The sequence below is a fragment of the Oncorhynchus keta genome, chromosome 30, assembly GCF_023373465.1.
Source record: "Oncorhynchus keta strain PuntledgeMale-10-30-2019 chromosome 30, Oket_V2, whole genome shotgun sequence".
Classification (NCBI taxonomy): domain Eukaryota; kingdom Metazoa; phylum Chordata; class Actinopteri; order Salmoniformes; family Salmonidae; genus Oncorhynchus; species Oncorhynchus keta.
The window spans coordinates 55,104,307-55,123,024 of record NC_068450.1 but is presented as its reverse complement, the minus strand read 5'-3'; the positions used below and the strand labels follow the sequence as shown (position 1 = coordinate 55,123,024).

Genomic DNA, 18,718 nt, shown 5'->3' with positions numbered 1-18,718 from the left:
AGTCTGATGGCCTGGAGATAGTAGCTGTTTATCAGTCCCAGATTTGATGCACTTGTACTTTCTCTGCCTTCTAGATGGTGGTGGGGTGAACAGGCCTTGGCTCACTCCAGATGGTGGTGGGGGGAACAGGCCTTGGCTCAGGTCCTTGATGATCTTCTTGGCCTTTCTGTGACCGCAGCTTCCCTGGTCTGCACGTGTCCCAAATGACACCCCATTCCCTATATAGTGCACTACTTTTGACAAGAGCACTATGGGCCCTGGTCAAAAGTAGTGCACTAATTAGGGAATAGGGTGCCTTTTGGGAGGTATATACTGTCTGGATGGATGCTCCATACCCAGGACTAGATGGCTGGTTTGGGAAAGCTGTGGCCAATACCCAACAAATCTGTCTCTCGCTCTCTCTCTCTCTCTCTGCCAGGCCAGCTGTAAGACTTTTAACAGCCTCAGCGAAGAGCCTGCCTCTCTAGAGAGCATAGGGAGATATGGGCCTGCTCTAAAATAGTCTTTGAAAGTCATACTCGGGGTTGTGACGTTGTCTGTTCGCAGTGTACTGTAGCTCACATTGCCTTTGCGGTGCCAATATTTTCCTCTCGTTCAGGTGTTACTCTCTCTAATCTTGCTGTGTGTCCTTGAATTGTTGAGCAGTAGTGCTACAACTGCAGTACTACTAGAGTGAAGTACATTGTAACTGTCTCCAAACAATCAATAACACAGAAACAAAATATTACTTTAATTCAGAGCACAGTGGTGAGGTAGGTAGTTGACCACTGTTCTGGGGGTCTCTCTCTCAGCTCTGAGTGCGGCTGCAGGCAGGGGCAGGACAGAGACGTGTGTTTTCCTGCTGGAAAGGGGTGCGGGGGCAGAGCAGCCCAACCGGAGGGGGGTGGTCCCACTCTTCAGCTGCATCAGACATGGACACCCCCAGGTGAGAATCATTGTGATTTTCCTGCTTTACAGCACTGATGGCTGTCCAATCACTCATGCTCTCGCTCTCTCTAGCGCTCTCAATCTCTCTCGGTCTCTCTCTTGCTCTCACTCTCTCTCTCTCCCTCCCCCCACTCTCTCAGGTAGCAGAGCTGTTTCTGCAGCGCGGTGTGGACATTAACACCATCGATAAGCAGGGCCGCAGTTTGCTGATGGTGGCAGCCAGCGAGGGCCACCTCAGCACTGCGGACTTCCTGCTGACAAAGGGTAAGCGGTCAAGGGTCAGGGTCACATCATGGTACATGTCAATACTCAGTGCACTAAGGGGGATAGTGTTATTTGAGATTATTTTTTTATTTCGTAGCTCTGACAGTATAGACTTTTATTATTAGGTACACCCCGTTCACAAAAATGGTTCGCTCCTACAGACAATGAGTCAGGTGGCCGTGGCTTTCTATATAAAGCAGGGATTCAGTTACTGTTTGAGCGTTAGAATGGGCAAAACTCGTGACCTAAGTGACTTTGAGTGTAGTATGATCTTCGATGCCAGGCGTGTCGGTTCCAGTATCTCAGAAACGGACGGATTCCTGGGATTTTCACGCACGACGGTGTCTAGGGTTCACCGAGAATGGTGCGACAAACAAAAAACATCCCGTCAGCAGCAGTCCTGTGGGTGAAAACAGCTCGTCGATGGGAGGTTGAACGAGAATGGCAAGAATCGTGCAAGCTAACAAACCGGCCACAAAGAGGCAAATAATCCCAATTCCTGTTGAGTCATGCTGATGGCAGAGTAAAGATTTGGCGTAAGCAACATGAGTCCATGGCCCCATCCTGCCTGGTGTCAACGGTACATGCTTGTGACGGTGGTGTACTGGTGTGGGGAATGTTTTCCGGGCACACGTTAGGTCCCTTAATACCAATTGAGCAGCGGTTCTATACCCCGAAGAATTCAGGCGGGTCGGTAGGGAAAGGAAGGTCTGACCCAGTATTAGATGTACCTAATAAACTGGCCACTGAGTGTATGTCTGTCTCAGTCGCAGTGGAGTGAGCTTGTTATTTCTGATCTGGTTCCAGGTGCGTCTTTAGCCTCCGTGGATAAGGAGGGCCAGACAGCTCTGAGCTGGGCGTGTCTGAAGGGTCAGAAGGGCGTGGTGCAGCACCTGGTGGAGATGGGGGCAGAGATAGACCACCCTGACAGGAACGGGCGTACCCCTCTCGACCTGGCAGCTTTCAACGGTGATGCAGAGATGGTGGGGTTCCTTCTCATACTGCAAACTGGAGAAAAAAATAGATCCACAGACATAATTCTGATTTCGCTGCAACTGGCCAAGATTGTCTAAAATGGTCCAGATTGTAGATTTTTTAAAACACAGTACTGAATTTACACAATTCCCTCCTGCACCTTTAGCCTTGTTTGAATCCTTTTAAAATGCTGTTTGTTTTGTGGTGTCCTCTACAATCACAGGTTCAGTACCTGGTGGAGAAGGGTGCAGTGGTGGAGCATGTGGACCACAGTGGGGTGAGGCCTCTGGAGAGGGCTGTGGGCTGTAGGAACACTGCTGTAGTGGTGACCCTACTGAAGAAAGGGGCCAAGCTGGGTGAGTTGGAGTTGACCTGATCTGTCGGTGTTAAAGCCCTGCAGGGTCTTGAGGAAGGCTCTGTCGACATCATGTATTTCACCCCTCTTTCTCTTCACTCCTTTCTACCTGCTAAAAGGCTACAGAACATCCCCTTATGATCGATCAGGTACTTTCTTTAGATAACTTTTACAGTGTTTTGTGTGTGTGTGTGTGTGTGTGTGTGTTTAACCTGTGTTCTCGTACCTCTTGACCAGGTCATGCTACGTGGGCGATGGCCACATCGAAACCAGACGTCCTCCTCATCCTCCTACAGAAACTCATGGAGGAGGGCAACCTGCTGTATAAGGTGGGTTAACAACAAAAGGAAAACCTGATCTCTCTCGCTGTGTGTGTGTGTGCGCGCCTGCGTGTCACTGTCTGTCATGAAAGTGTGTCCAGTTCGAAAATCTGCTAGCCCCCTTCTCCAAATCAATGTCCGTATTTTCTGTCTCTCCCTCCTCTCCCTCTCTCTCTCTCTCTCTCTCTCCAGAAGGGGAGGATGAAGGAGGCAGCCCAGAGGTATCAGTACGCCCTGAGGAAGTTCCCCCGAGACGGCTTCGGAGACGACCTGAAGGGCCTGAAGGAGCTCCGTGTCTCCTTGTACCTTAACATGTCACGCTGCCGCAGGAAAACCAATGTGAGACACACACACACACACACGCACACGCACACACGCACACGCACACACATTACTCTATCAGTTGTTAATATAATTGAACATTTAATAAAACCGCAGGTTTTACATCGTCTGATGTAGCTACACACTAGAGAATGGGCTATTTTATAGAATTTAACACTGAATGAAATGTAATTTCATGTTAATAGTATAGGAGTAGGTATAATAGATAGATCTTCAACTCAGCAGCCTGGAGGGAGTGATCTAACACACCCTTGTTTTACCAGACAATATAATAAGACTGTTATACTAGAGCAGTGGTGGTAAAATGGCATCCTCCGGGCAAATGAATAATGGAAAGATGCTATGATGTGATACGGTCATTCTCTCCCATATCCTGGAGTAATCACTCACTCACTCACACATGCAAGGTGGACGCGTGTGCACAAACACGTGCGCACAAACCCACACGGAAAGAAGGGATCCTCCCTCCGTTGTTGCTGGTGGATATTGGGTCAGGGGGAAGAGAGAGCTGGCTAGACACACACACACATCATCCATATTCCATCACGTTCAGGTGAATAGAACAGGAGGGGAGTGGGAGTACAGAGGCCATAAAAACTGTTATTCCACATTGAACAGTTATTCAGAGCTGTGGAATTCAAGGCTGTGGTGTAATGCCCACCTCCATCTCAAGGACGGAATCACACTGTGGTTTGCTTCATTAAATATTCACCTGAGAGGAATGAAGGGAGCGGGGAAACTCATTTAAAAACAAGCCAACCGCATGCTCTCAAGGCATACAAAGAGATGGATGGATATACTGCACGCAGGCATGCACACACACACACACACACACACACACACACACACACACACACACACACACACACACACACACACACACACACACACACACACACACACACTAGAGCCACTAGAGGTGCTTATGAAATCCCCATTAAAGGCCCAGCTCAGTCAAAAACATGATTTACCTGTGTTTTATATATATTTCCACACAATGAGGATGTAATACTGTGAAATTGTGAAAATGATGATAATGGCCTTTTAGTGTACGAGCTGTTTGAAAAGACATCACCAGGTGGTAAATGAGTTAATAAACCAATAAGAAAGAGTTCCAAAGCTCTCTGTCAAACACAGCTAGTTTTCAGTTTTCCCCTCCACTCCCAGACAGTCCTAGCAAAATTATTACTTGAGAAATTTCTCTTCGCTAAGAAGCTATTTTAGTTCATTTTTGAAAATGTTTATGAAAACAATGAGAGTAAGGTACTTAATTGTTACCCAGAAATAATTTAATATTGAGATAAAAACAGCTGCATTGTACCTTTAAGTCAATAGTTTTCATTTCCGACATCTGATTGAAGGAGTTTTTTTTACGGTTTGGAGAGAAGCTATGAGCACCCGTCTGGAGAATCCATTAAGACACTGGGAGATAAAGCTGCTCTACTCTGAGCTGCATACAGATGAAGAATTCTCCAGTTAAACAACACTGAATTCCTCATTTCAGCCACTTACAGTAATTGCAAAGTGTGGCGCTGTGTGGACTACCGCTGGATTCACACTGCACTCATTAACGCTCACAAACACATTACCCTGGCTAATTACCTTAAGACGTTGCTTTTGGCTTCTTCGTGAGAAATTCAGGGTGGACAGAATTTAACAGTAAACATTAAGAATTTACTGAGTTTCTGTCCTCTTTTTCCACCCCGACAGGATTTTGGTATAGCGGAGGAGTTTGCCACCAAAGCCCTGGAACTGAAACCCAAGTCTTATGAGGCGTTCTACACCAGAGCACGAGCCAAGAGGAGCAGCAGGTTAGTACACACCAGTTCTCCGTTAATACTGATATAAAGGAAGGGACTAGAATGGACGGGTACAGTTGACAAGACAAACTCACCTCACACTCAAATAAAGGTGAAAAAAACCCCCACTATGTTCGCCTCATGTGTCCATCCAGGCAGTATGCGGGGGCGCTAGCCGACCTCAGCGAGGCGTCTCGGCTCTGCCCCACCAACCGGGAGATCCACCGTCTGCTAACGCGTGTGGAGGACGAGTGTCAACAACAACAGCAGCAGCAGTCCCCCAACACACCACAGGGCCAACAAGCAGCACACAGCCAGACTCCCGATGACCTCACAGAGAGGAGCCAGGACACAGAGAGGAGTGGTGATACACAGAGCCAGGATGAACTAGATGATGATTATGAAGAGATAGGGGGAGAGAAAGAGCCCTCACAGAACCCCTATGGACCCAACAGGCCCAAGAACCCCTATGGACCCGACAGGGCTCTCCCACCAGTACCAGGCGCAGTGAGCTTAGCTCCCCTGGACCCCAGGCCTGGTTCCCCTCTGAACGGGTCCACACAGACCAACCTGTCTCTGGACAAGCAGGGCCCTGTCCTACAGGGTCCTAGACAGAACCAAAGCATGAAGACCAAGCAGCAGCAGCACTGTAACTCCCTGCAGGTAGGGGGCAGACCAGGGGGCAGGCCTATGTCTCTGTGTGGCCCCTCCAGCCCCCTGCCAGGCAGACACATCTCCACCTCCCTGAAACCCAGCCCTGGCCTGGGCATCGACATCAGCCCTCTGCCCTCTTCCACAGACCACCAACCGGGGCTCACCCCTGCCAACCACCACCACTCCTCATCTGTCCAGCCCTTCCAAGGCCACTCCTCCAGTCTGGCTAGGGGAACAGACAGGCTCTCAGCCCACCACGGCACCACGCTGGATGGACAGGCTGGGTCCCTCACCCCTGGGTTTGGTAAGGAGGTAAGGAGGGAGGGTTCTGGGGGGTCGGCTGGCCCCGGTCTGCGTTCTGGTGGTCAGACGGGCAGTATGAAGGCCTCCAGCTCGAGCAGTAGCTTAGCCTCCAGCGGGACCCTGTCAGACAGCGGCAGGACCCAGGCGCCTCAGGGACCCGACGTGCCTCGCCCCAAACCGGCTAAACCAGAGCTCAAGCCTCGGCCCTTCATGGGGGTGAAGGACAAGGCAGTGCGTGTCCAGGGGCAACCCCCACCTGGACTGGGCTGGCAAGGCCAGCCTCACTCCCAGCCACTCTCCCCTGAAGGTCTAGAGAACCAGAGACACAGCATGGCCCCTATGGACAACATCCAGGGATTAAACAATGAGTTCAAGCAGAGGTCCTCTTACGCTGAGCCACTGCAGAGCCAGGCTCCCCTCCAGGTGCTCAACGGGGCCCAGGCTCAGGCCCAACACCTGGCCCAACAGGCTCAGGCCAAGGCCCTGGCCAGGGAGTTTGGAGACAGGTTCTACCACAGGGAGCCAAGACCAGGTCAAGCTGCAGGCCAACATCACTCCTCCCAGTTCCCAGACGGGAACCACCGGCAGGCAGGGCTCACCAGAGAGAACCCAGCCATCCTACCCATCAAACCTAAACGCTCCTTTATAGAATCCAACGTCTGAACTGACCATACATTCAGTCAAGCACAAACACAGGTGCAGACACCGTAACAACAGTCTCTGTATTCCAGAGAAACGGTGGCAAGGGAGGGGTTTACAAGTTTCTTTCCTTAAATCGGACTCTTGTAAAGTGACAGTGTATGTGATGCACTGCGTTTAGACTTAAGCAGCATTTGAGGCTTTTGTGCTTTTTGCGTAAGCATGCCTAGAGCAACACCAGTAAGCAAACAACACAGTGCATGTAATCAGACCTGGGAAACACCATATAGTACCAGCCCACTAGCTGAACAGTAGCACAGCATCCTAATATGGGCCATTATAACAACGTAACTATGATGTAGTTTGTAAAGAACAACACTAAAGGGTTTCGGATGCTAATGGACGAGAAGCCATTCGAGTAAACGATTGGCTAATGATCGGCACGCATATTGAATCGGGATGTTTATACATTAGATTTGTATGTGTTCTATTTATAGATTATATAAGTGGTGATAGCTTTTGTCAGTATAACGGAGCCCTCAATGCAGTGTTTCACAATGCACGGAGGGTTCTTTTCCTTTGTACATTTTTTATAAATACTCACATTTAAGTGTACATATAATCCTACGGACATTGTTGTAACTGCTTGTTGTTTGCGGTCTATGTTCATTTATTTACTGTGCCGATGGCTTGGTCAGCAACATATTTTATATAGTTATTTTTGCACAGCTAGAGAAATAATTGAAAAGTTGATGGATTTATTTAGTTTATGTGCGCACAACATTAACCGTTTACAGTAAGGTACAGAATAGCTTGTAATGGTATTATTGGTGAGATGATACAGGTATTCCACATGGACATTGTTGCCATCTTTGATTTGTGAGCTATGCGACACATGATACAGACTATGCTCAAGCACTTCTACCACAATCATGGGGAAATAAAATCTCGTTGGAAAACTAAAATGACATCTCCCTTCCACTCATTTCAAACACCCACGTGTAAAATTGAATGTGTACCGACATCTGCTATCCCTGTTATATAACTTCAGCCATAGATTGAACACTTCAGTTGTTGACACCAGTATCCATTAAATGCATTTTCCTCATTACAGCCTAATTCTAAAATGGATAAGCATTTTTTTTAAATCCTCATCTATCTACACTCAATAACTATAATGACAAAGCAAACAAAATGTTTTTAGAAATGTTTGCAAATGTATTACCAATAACAAACTGAAATACCTTATTTACATAAGTATTCATAACCTTTGCTATTAGACTCAAAACTGAGATCAGGTGCATCCTGTTGCCATTGATCATCCTTGAGATGTTTCTACAACTTGATTAGAGTCCACCTGTGGTAAACGCAATTGATTGGACATGATTTGAAAAGGCAAACACCTGTCTATATAAGGTCCCACAGTTGACAGTGCATGTCAGAGCAGAAACCAAGCCATGAGGTTGAAGGAGGCACAGATCTAGAGAAGGGTACCAAAACATTTCTTCAGCATTGAAGGTCCCCAAGATCATGGTGACCATCATTCTTAAATGGAAGAAGTTTGGAACCACCAAGATTCTTCCTAGAGCTGGCCTCTCGACCAAACTGAGCCATTGGGGGAGAAGAGCCTTGGTCAGGGAGGTGACCAAGAACCCGATGGTCACTGATAGAGCACCAAAGTTCCTCTGTGGAGATCCGAGAACCTTCCAGAAGGACAACCATCTCTGCAGCACTCCACCAATCAGGACGTTATGGTTGAGTGGCCAGGAAGCCACCCCTCAGTAAAAGTCACATGACAGCCCACTTGGAGTTTGCCAAAAGGCATCTAAACTGTCAGACCATGAGAAACAAGATTCTCTGATCTGATGAAACCAAGACTGAACTCTTTGGCCTGAATGCCAAGCGTCACACCTGGAGGAAACCTGGCACAATCCCTACTGTGACGCATGGTGGTGGCAGCATCATCCTGTGGGGATGTTTTTCAGCAGCAGGGACTGGGAGACTAGTCAGGATTGAGGGAAAGATGAATGGAGAAAAGTACAGAGACCCTTGATGAAAACCTGCTCAGGACTTCAGACTGGGGCAAAGGTTCACCTTCCAACAGGACAATGAACCTAGGCACACCACTAAGACAACGCAGGAATGGCTTCGGGATAAGCCTCTGAATGTCCTTGAGTGGCCCAGCCAGAGCCCCAACTTGAACCCGATCGAACATCCCTGGAGAGACCTGAAAATAGCCGTGCAGCGACATTCCCCAATACAACCTGACAGAGCTTGAGAGGATCTGCAGAGAAAGAAGAAACTCCCCAAATACAGAGGTGCAAAGCTTGTAGCGTCACTCCCAAGAAGACCCGAGGCTGTAATTTGCTTTGTCATTATGGGGTATTATGTGTATATTAACGAGGGGGGAAAAACAATTTAATCAATTTTAGAATAAAGCTGTAACATAACAAAATGTGGAAAAAGTCAAGGGGTCTGAATACTTTCCGAATGCAATGTACATCGAAATGGTTCTGGAGCTAAAGCAGCAGAGTAGAGTAAATAGCAGAGTTAAACATGGTCAACATGCATGAGTTTGAGAATATATACATTAGAATGTCTCATCAGCTATAAATATTTACATTCTAAAGCAGTTTCATCCCAACAGACACAGTGAGGGGTTGAATCGAAGCTCAATATGGTCAACCTGAAAACATCATCATATATAGCTTTATGTACTATGAGCCTACTTTTGGTCAGAAGTTAACTGAGGGATAGACCCGCCTTCAGATTGAAATGGATGTAGAAGATGCAGCCCTCTTTCTCACTGGCTGGTCCTCCAGCGTCCAATAGCCATCTTCAGGGTTCGGTTTGGGGTCAGAAGTGTTGTCTGTAAGGGCAGGTTGGTCATGGGGCTGGAACGATTCTTGGTTGCGATCCAGCTCTCAATCGCTTCCCTCTCATAGGAGTACCCATCTGTTCAGAAGAAAAGGTAGACAAGATGGATAGTGTGTTTTGCATCCTTTAAAAGCATGCGACTGTTTTGCAAAAAATGTTGTAGCATAGAAATCGATAGAATCTTGATAGCTAAAAATGCACAGACAGAAAGACAGGTTGCCATGGGGGCGTGTCCCACCTGCAGCGATAACAGGGTCCTTCATCAACTCTCTGGTGATTGGACAGAGGTACTCATCAGGAACACCGGTACACACACACCCCGCCTTCAGCTCCTCTACCTTCCTCAGGACCTTACTGCGCAACCCCACAGACTCTATAGCACACCAACAGGAAACAACCAGGCAGAGATTTGGGAAAAATTGTACATTGGCCGATTGTGCTTGCATCATTTGTGGATGTCATATCCTAGCTTGAACACACTGCATACATGACCCAGTTCCTGGTCACCATGGAGACTACAGTAAAGCGAGGTCAGTCTGTGTGTGTGTGTGTGTGTGTGTGTGTGTGTGTGTGTTAGACACACAAAAAACAAAATGAGCCCTCTGCCCCTGAGAGGAAAAATAATCTTTCTCCATCAGGAAGATAACAACCTGGCATGGTGCCATCCCTCACTCTCAGAGACAGTAGAGAGTAGAAAGAGACACCCGTGTCTACTAGGAGATTAATCTCTTTTAGAGAACAGGGCTGTTTGGTTACTATGGTTGCCATTGGAGTGAGAGACCATCAACAACAGACCCACACCTACCACCTCACAGAGAAACTAGGCTGAAATATCTTTATTTAAAAGAGAAGATATAAGGATCGACCAAAATCTGTAAATCACATTTTCATATTTTGGAATTGTTTCAGACAGAAATGGTATTAGCTGTAAACCATTTTCTATGTTACAGGATATGTATTTTGGGATGAGTAACTGTGTTATATAATAGGAGCAGAAATCTTAAAGCAGATCACACTCGCGGTGCAGAATACACATGGCCTAATCTAACGCTGTACAGTTAAAATGCATGTAATCCTGAGTAAATCTCATATTAACATTCGTTCCTCAATGTTCACCTTGTTTTTCATTTGTCCCTCCCCCCTCTTAAAAAAAGATTCCAGCCTGAGTTGTGTTGATGACGCTCCGTTTCCAGCTACTGTACAAAATGTGGACCTCAGACACCAGACTGACAAGTGGGTAATGTGTATAATATGATAATGTACCAGTAGCTGTATGATAAGGTGTATAGTCGACAGTGTGATGTGCTGTTCCCACCTATGTTGAGTTCTGAGGCCAGTGTCTCCTTGGTCAGACTGATGAGCTCCGCTCCATCTATGTTGTTTGCCTTGAAGTTTTCCACCAGCGCCTGCAGCCCCTCCTCACACAGCCACGCCCCCACGTCCTCCTCTGACCAATCACTGACCAGAAGCCTGGAGGGACACAGCAACTTTCTGCCTAACAGGTCAGAAAACAGGAAGTGACCGCACATTAGTATCTCTCAATGAGATGTTGTTACTATAGGTATTAATGTGTCACCTATCAAAAGTTTCTATAGTGCTTTTTAGTCACTTTCCCACCTTCGCATGAGAATGTTGCAGTTTCAACTGGAAAACAAGATGTGAAAAATGAAATACATTTCAAACAGCACAGTAAGAACTCACTTAAAAAATAATAAAACCATTGTCAACTAAAATGGTGAACATTAACGTATATAAAATTACAGTCGTTGAATTGCAAGCCTTTTATTTGCCTGAGCCTCTCTTAGAATGAGTTGTGTTTAGGTTATTGGAAAACTATCAGGTGAGAGGAGAGGAGGAGAGGAAGAAAGCATCGAGAGCCTATAGAACTACACAGTGTACAAAACATGAACACCTGCTCTTTCCATAACATTGATGAATCCCTGATGTATTGAAGCTGTTCTGAGGGCAAAAGGGGGGATGCAACTCAATATTAGGAAGGTGTTCTTAATGTTTTGTATACCGTGTACACTACCAAGTGAAAAGCAACTCGGTTCTCGGCAGGCAGTGCCTCAAGGCAAAAGTCACCTGGAAACACAACAGGCTCTGAAAGACTCCGTCATATTAGCAGAAGGCATTATCACCGGGGTAGAAGTATCACTCTCAATAAAGCCCTCTGATAGCAGTGAGACTCCTAGGTTTCACAGAGACCCTCCATCCCTCACTGCTTTCAATGAGCAGATGGGTGGTACAGATAAGGAAGAGAATTTATAACTCACCAGGTAAAGATTTGCCTTCTTCTTTTTTTCCCCCCAAATGATCCATGCAGAGAGAGGGATGATGATTATTGGCAGAATAAAAAAACACAATTAAGCCATAATCAAAAAAGAAGAGCTGATGCAAAAACAGCACATAATCACCAGGCTGCCGTCACCATTAAGTCAATAGGATCTTTGTTTACATGAGAAAATAGTGAAAGAGTACGTAGGAACCCCACACCGTGACTCAGAATGCTAATGACATTCTTAATGCCAATAACACTGGGAGCTTTGTCAGTACATGTACTTCTACCTGTGTGCGTTACCCACCATGGCCACTGTGTCCATCCTCTACTCTCCATATATTGACAGTCTTGTCCATAGAACCCGTGGCGAACAGAGGTGTGCTGGGAGAGAAGGCACACGCCGTCACGTACCTACGGCAAAGGATCATGGGAGGGAGGACGGAAAGGTAAAAACATTTTTTTTTTTAAGTAGGCTATTCGAAGAAGGCCGTTGAGATGCGACGATGTCCCCAAAGGGTAGGAAGGAAGATTACCTCTCGTGTTGGTTCAATGTGTAGAGCAAAGTCCCCTGGCTCTGAAAAAGCAACAACACTCAAGTTCAGATGGGCGGTGTTCATGTGTTTCTGTGTGGGACATTAACATGGGGAGTTAAACTGAAATGACATCTACGGTAATGAAAAGAGCTCGAGTGTCTTACAGCATCGTACACTGTGACCGTTTTGTCCACTGAGCTGCAACAGAAAAGGAAATGGTAAAAAGCAACACACTTCTCCCCCTTGTGGCCAGTTGGAGTAAATGTACAACTTTATCTTGACCAACTGTGAGAGCGCTTTGCCATAGATCCCCTACGGGCGGACTTACCCAGACACAAGCAGCTGTCCGTCCGCAGAGAAAGCACAGGAGAGCACCGGGGCAGACTGGCCGGTCAGGGTGTGCAGCAGCTGCATCTTACAGCCTACGGGCCAAAGGGGAACGGATGGACTACTTCAGATCATTCAGTGTGAACACACATCCACCACATCATTCGATGACCAACATATGCACACAGTTCGACGTTAAACAGCACACTTGCGTATTCATAGCCCGTGGTCAACGTACTGCCTGTGTTGGACCTGGAGACGGTCCATATCTTCAGCGTGCTGTCTTGTCCACAGGAGGCCAGGCGGAACTGTACCCGACCGCTACCTGAGAGAGGGGAGCAAATTAATCAAACACAACAAATTCCCATATATGGAGACTCCAAGATCCCAGATCAAAATGTTGCGCTGTATAGATAACTTCTCTGATGGTTGTCATGTTCATACAAACAGATCTGGGAACAGGCCAACTCAAAAGACGGCGGGAGGAGGAAAATATTATGATCACCACTGAGGATCTTGGGGCCAAAGCAGCAGCAGGTGACCCCCAAGTCGTGAGTGTTCTTCTCCGCATGGAGCTGGTTCATGTCCAGGTCCCACAGCCTGAGGTCCCCATACGTAGATCCAGAGACAAACATCTGGCCACAGGGGGTGAAGGAGCAGGCCACCATAGTGGTGTCATTCACTGCCCCCGTCCTGTCGACAAATAATCCGTTAAGAACACTCCACAAGAGACAACACATAACATCAGTCTGCAGAGGCCAGCGAAGCCTCACTCGATATAGGCAACACACGCAGGCCTATTTATGCTTCGATAACATGGAGATAAATAACACATATCAATTATGTTCACCTGTGCAATGTTTTCGTACGGAAATCCCAAAGACCTAAAGTACCATCGGACGCCCCCGAAACCAGGTGTGAAGAGTCGGGTGAGAAGGCGCAGACCCTGACGGGGTTCCGACCCGGATGCTCCAGCACTGCCTCTATCTCACCCGTGTCCGTTGACCACACAACTGTGGAACCATCAGTTGAACACGAGGCTAAATACTGACCACAGGCGCTGAAGCAGCAACAATGGACGCCATAGCCGTGGCCAGAGAGCGGGGAGTACGGGACTTCGGAAAAGTCTTGGGTGTTGTAAATTCGTACGGTTTTGTCAGCTGAACAGGTGGCCAGCAGTGTCGGGGAGAAGGCGCACCAGTTGACATCGTCGCGATGGTCTTGCAGGGTGCAGATCAGGGACACCATTTGAGTTGGTCTTGAAGAATCCCTTTGACAATAGAATATAACTATCAACTACGTGACATTACAATGATTACAAGATAGCTAGCATTGTCACTTCACCCCTACCTACATGTACAAATGACCTCAACTATCCTGTTACCTCTGCACACCGACTCGGTACCGGTATCCCCTGTATATAGCCTCATTATGTTATTGTGTTACTTAATTATTTGTTATTTTTTGCTTTAGTTTATTTATTAAATATTTTCTTAACTCTTCTTTAAATGCACTGTTGGTTAAGGGCTTGTAAGTAAGCATTTCACGGTAAAGTCTACACTGTTGGTTAAGGGCTTGTAAATAAGCATTTCACGGTAAAGTCTACACTGTTGGTTAAGGGCTTGTAAATAAGCATTTCACGGTAAAGTCTACACTGTTGGTTAAGGGCTTGTAAATAAGCATTTCACGGTAAAGTCTACACTGTTGGTTAAGGGCTTGTATAAGTAAGCATTTCACGGTAAAGTCTACACGGTTGGTTAAGGGCTTGTAAGTAAGCATTTCACGGTAAAGTCTACACTTGTCGTATTCGGGCGGATGTGACAAATAACATTTTAGTTGATTTGACTCATTATTATCAAACAGCTTGCCACACCAGGCAACCACATGAAGTTGCCAGAGCAGAGAGGTTGCAATCGCATGCATTTTAGCAAATAGGCTACTTACTACCCACTTGACTAACCACTGGGCAAAAACTGTTTGAATCAACATTGTTTCCAAGTAATTTCAAGCCAAAAAAACAATGTGATGACGTTGAATCAACATGGAAAACTAATTAGGATTTACAAAAAGTCATCAAAGTGAAGGGCTTTTAGTATTTTGACTGCCTCGCCTGGTTCACCAATTACTTTTCTGATAGAGTTCAGTGTGTCAAATCGGAGGGCCTGTTGTCCGGACCTCTGGCAGTCTATGGGGGTGCCACATGGTTCAATCCTCGGGACGACTCTTCTCTGTATACATCAATGATGTCAGTCTTGCTGCTGGTGATTCTCTGATCCACCTCTATGCAGACAACACCATTCTGTGTACATCTGGCCCTTCTTTTGACACTGTGTTAACTAACCTCCAGACAAGCTTCAATGCCATACAACTCTCCTTCCGTGGCCTCCACCTGCTCTTAAATTCAAGTAAAACTAAATGCATGCTCTTCAAACGATCGCTGCCCACACCTGCCTTCCCATCCAGCAGCACTACTCTGGACGGTTCTGACTTAGAATATGTGGACATCTACAAACATCTAGGTGTCTGGTTAGACTGTAAACTCTCCTTCCAGATTCACATTAAGCATCTCCAATCCAAAATTAAATATAGAATCGGCTTCCTATTTCGCAACAATGCATCCTCCACTCATGCTGCCAAACATACCCTAGTAAAACTGACTATCCTACAGATCCTTTACTTCAGCGATGTCATTTACAAAATAGCCTCCAACACTCTACTCAGCAAATTGGATGTAGTTTATCATAGTGCCATCCGTTTTGTCACCAAAGCCCCATATACTACCCACCACTGCGACCTGTATGCTCTCATTGGCTGGCCCTCGCTTCATATTTGTCGCCAAACCCACTGGCTCCAGGTCATCTATAAGTCTTTGCTAGGTAAAGCCCCACCTTATCTCAGCTCACTGGTCACCATAGCAGCACCCACCCGTAGTACGCGCTCCAGCAGGTGTATTTCACTGGTCATCCCCAAAGCCAATTTCTCCTTTTGTCACCTTTCCTTCCAGTTCTCGGCTGCTAATAACTGTAACAAACTGCAAAAATCACTGAAGCTAATCGCGCACCAGCGACTCCTGTGGCGGGCCGGGCGCAGTGCGTGCTAACCAAGGTTGCCAGGTGTACGGGAGTTGTAGCGATGAGACAAGATAGTAGCTACTAAACAATTGGATACTACGAAATTGGGGAGAAAAAGGGGTCAAATTCAACAACAAAAAATAACAAAAAAAATCACTGAAGCTGGAGACTCATATCTCCCTCACTAGCTTAAAGCACCAGCTGTCAGGGCAGCTCACAGAACACTGTATATGGCCCATCCAACTACCTCATCCCCATACTGTTATTTATTTTGCTCCTTGGCACCCCAGTATCTCTACTTGCACACTCATCTTCTGCACATCCTAACATTCCAGTGTTTAATTGCTATATTGTAATTATTTCGCCACTATGGCCTATTTATTGCCTTAACTCCCTTATCCTACCTCATTTGCACAATGTATATAGACTTTTTTTCTATTGTATTATTGACTGTATGTTTGTTTATTCCATGTGTAACTCTGCATTGTTGTTTGTGTCGCACTGCTTTGCTTTATCTTGGCCAGGTCGCAGTTGTAAATGAGAACTTGTTCTCAACTAGCCTACCTGGTTAAATAAAGGTGTGGGGGATATATATATATATATATATTTTTTTTTTTTTTTCACCCGACTTTTAACCTAAATCCAATTACATAGTGAGAGGTTTTGTTGATTTCACGTTAGTTGATAACTCAACCAAATGTAAATCACATCTATACACTGAACTGACGTCTGAGCCCAGTGGGTAGTTAGTAGCGAGCAGATCCGGCACCTTACGCTTGTACTTCAGGGTCGGGCAGGCTTCGCAGTGCTGGCGCGAGATAAGGCTCAGAAAATGTACCTCAATCCAGGGGTGAGAAAGGCTTTGAGAACCTCGAATCAATTATCCCATTATCCCAACTGTTACACCGACAATATTGAATGACTGCTAGTTTTTCAGGAAAAGGACTTGTATTCCTCAGGCTAAACAGCAGTTGCCACATCAGCCATTTTGGAATAGCAGCGTCAGCCAATCAGCTCCTTTGTTGTTCAGCGCAACGTGACATTCCATAATGTCTGCTGTTGCTAATGCTAGTTAATGTAGCCAATAAAACCGCGATTAACGACGGAATTGCGCGCCTAGTTAAACTAGCTTCGGCACCCAACGATTTGCCCGCAATTAACAACATTGCGGGCAATTCTTTGGGTGCTGAAATCTTTTTTAAATTTTTTTAAAATAAAAGCGTATGTGATGTCGGAACTCCAGTCCGCCCACTAGTCGCCACTCAACCTCATCGTAAATAGTGGCTAGTTAACGTGAGGCCTTAAAGGGCATTTTCCCGAAAAAGTATCAGTCTTTCAATCTTCTCTGTGTAACATTTGGGACTAATGTTTTCCGAGCCATATGCGCTGTGTCTTAAATGAACTTTTTGGGCGACCCGACCAAATTCACAAAAATCTGTAATTCTCATTGAAAGCAATTCTAAGAAGCAGTAAAGCTGTTCTATGCGCACTATTTCTATGCTTCCCCATCTTACGTTTTAGTTTTTTAATATTTTACTTTCGGTATTGTATTGTACACCAGCTTTAAAACAGCTCAAAATACAGTAATGAAACAAGCAGGGAGCAGGTGTCGATCCCTCGACCTTCTAGCCCGAAATCCAGCGCGCTATCGACTGTGCCCCAAAAGCTTGCTCTTGCACTTATAAAATCAGGGTCGCTACAATACAATATATTTTGTTTATTGAAAAAATATTTCACATCAGGTTAGATGGTACAATGATTATCTACACTATAATTGCTTGTTTTATCACAAACTGGAATTAGGCAAACTATTCGATTTTTTAGCAACCACAAATGGCGGAGCGATTTATGTATAGTGCACCTTTATGCAAACTGTCTAACTGACCCTGTAGTGCAGCTATAAGCAAGCATAAAGTGTCGGATCTGCTGCTAACCCTTTAGCTATTCTAGCTGTTCGCACAACAACAGCATCATTCTATGCTCCTGTTGTTTAGTTGGCATTATAACAAATGCATGTAAATACAAAGCCAGTATTATTTTATATACTAACTAAAGTGGTATTTATGTTTATTTGTTTACCTCTTTGCGTGTCTCTGTTCAATGTTTACTTCCTGGTCATGCGCACGCTGTCATATGATCAGCTGACCGTAATGACCTTCCCCCCAGAAATATGCGTCTATGGGTAGCTGCAGTGACCAGGGTATTGCCGCGTTCAAACAACTAGGAGCGCGGAAATCTCAACTTCAAACTTCAGTGCGTTCAAGACAACTGGGAACTCGCGAAAAAAAACTAGCTTTTTAAATTGGATAATTCGTTTTGAACGGTTATCCAACTCAGAACTCTAAAGCTTCGACTAACTGACCTCAAGATCACTGACGTCATGATTTGACCTCGTTTTTTTCCGAGTTCCCATTTGTCCTGAACGCACCATATGGCGAGTGGGTGTGTCCAAATGAGTGGGTGTGTAGACGGGGAATCAGCTAATTGTGCAGATTTGCTGCAACTCAGGAAACGGAAGAAAAACACAGCTCAATCAAAACCGTATAACCTAAAGCAGAGCGCTTTCCACACGCCCACTATTTTCCTTTCGACAAACCCACTCTCCAGTCGCCATATTGGGATGCAGCTACGTCCCTTTCTCGAAATATGAGTCATGGAGCTTGCCAGCCTGCAGTCCAAAACACCGTAAATTAGTTCGTTCAGCCATTCCTATTGGGGGAAATTAATGGGGAAATAATAGGGTTTTGGGATAAACGCCGAAAATAAGGTCACAGGTTTAGGAGGAGATCTTATACATTTTGTTCAACGAGGTTAACATGAAGAGTTAACACAAAACCTTATGTGATTTGTTATTTTTTGGATTACATGAATGCCAAAAAAAAATACAAAAAGTTATGTTAACTTTTTTTTTTCTCGTAGAATAAAACAAACTATCTTCTATCTAAAAACCATCCAAAAATACATTTTCTCATAGGCTTTGTCCAACGAACCAATGGTGGAGTTAGGTTGGAGTCATTAAAATCGTTTTTCAACCACTCCAACTTTTTCTTG

General features: G+C 45.7%; 2 protein-coding genes and 1 long non-coding RNA gene across 10 annotated transcripts in view; 2 read left to right on the top strand and 1 right to left on the bottom strand.

Annotated features, from left to right (window-relative positions):
- The window catches only part of LOC118363762 (protein TANC1-like), a 58,417-nt gene extending 55,405 nt beyond the window's left edge, over positions 1 to 3,012 (top strand). The window contains exons 20-25 of the mRNA XM_035744966.2: positions 792 to 925; positions 1,068 to 1,191; positions 1,999 to 2,174; positions 2,390 to 2,522; positions 2,641 to 2,670; positions 2,759 to 3,012. Coding sequence (XP_035600859.2) covers positions 792 to 925; positions 1,068 to 1,191; positions 1,999 to 2,174; positions 2,390 to 2,522; positions 2,641 to 2,670; positions 2,759 to 2,859 — 698 coding nt within the window. The 3' untranslated portion in view covers positions 2,860 to 3,012. The remainder of the gene's footprint in view (positions 1 to 791; positions 926 to 1,067; positions 1,192 to 1,998; positions 2,175 to 2,389; positions 2,523 to 2,640; positions 2,671 to 2,758) is intronic.
- Positions 3,013 to 7,316: 4,304 nt separating this feature from the next.
- On the bottom strand, positions 7,317 to 18,699 carry LOC118363760 (WD repeat, SAM and U-box domain-containing protein 1-like). 8 transcript variants are annotated; one of them, XM_035744957.2, is made up of 13 exons: positions 17,747 to 18,699; positions 13,447 to 13,866; positions 13,102 to 13,289; positions 12,835 to 12,921; positions 12,598 to 12,691; positions 12,434 to 12,467; positions 12,270 to 12,310; positions 12,041 to 12,147; positions 11,732 to 11,752; positions 11,073 to 11,099; positions 10,771 to 10,950; positions 9,694 to 9,828; positions 7,317 to 9,533 (listed from the first exon to the last, which is right to left on the bottom strand). In XM_035744957.2, exons 2-13 carry the CDS (start codon positions 13,842 to 13,844, stop codon positions 9,382 to 9,384), a joined length of 1,464 nt encoding a protein of 487 aa, XP_035600850.1. In that variant the 5' UTR covers positions 13,845 to 13,866; positions 17,747 to 18,699; the 3' UTR covers positions 7,317 to 9,381. The 8 variants fall into 8 exon arrangements, with proteins under 8 accessions (XP_035600850.1, XP_035600855.1, XP_035600851.1 ...); XM_035744962.2 differs by having other exon boundaries at positions 11,732 to 11,749; positions 17,747 to 18,697; XM_035744958.2 differs by lacking the exon at positions 17,747 to 18,699 and adding an exon at positions 16,437 to 16,771.
- On the top strand, positions 9,838 to 10,977 carry LOC118363761 (uncharacterized). Its single transcript, XR_004821468.2, has 3 exons — positions 9,838 to 9,985; positions 10,610 to 10,688; positions 10,848 to 10,977. It is a non-coding gene; the product is annotated as an uncharacterized LOC118363761 (long non-coding RNA).
- Positions 18,700 to 18,718: the final 19 nt, after the last annotated feature.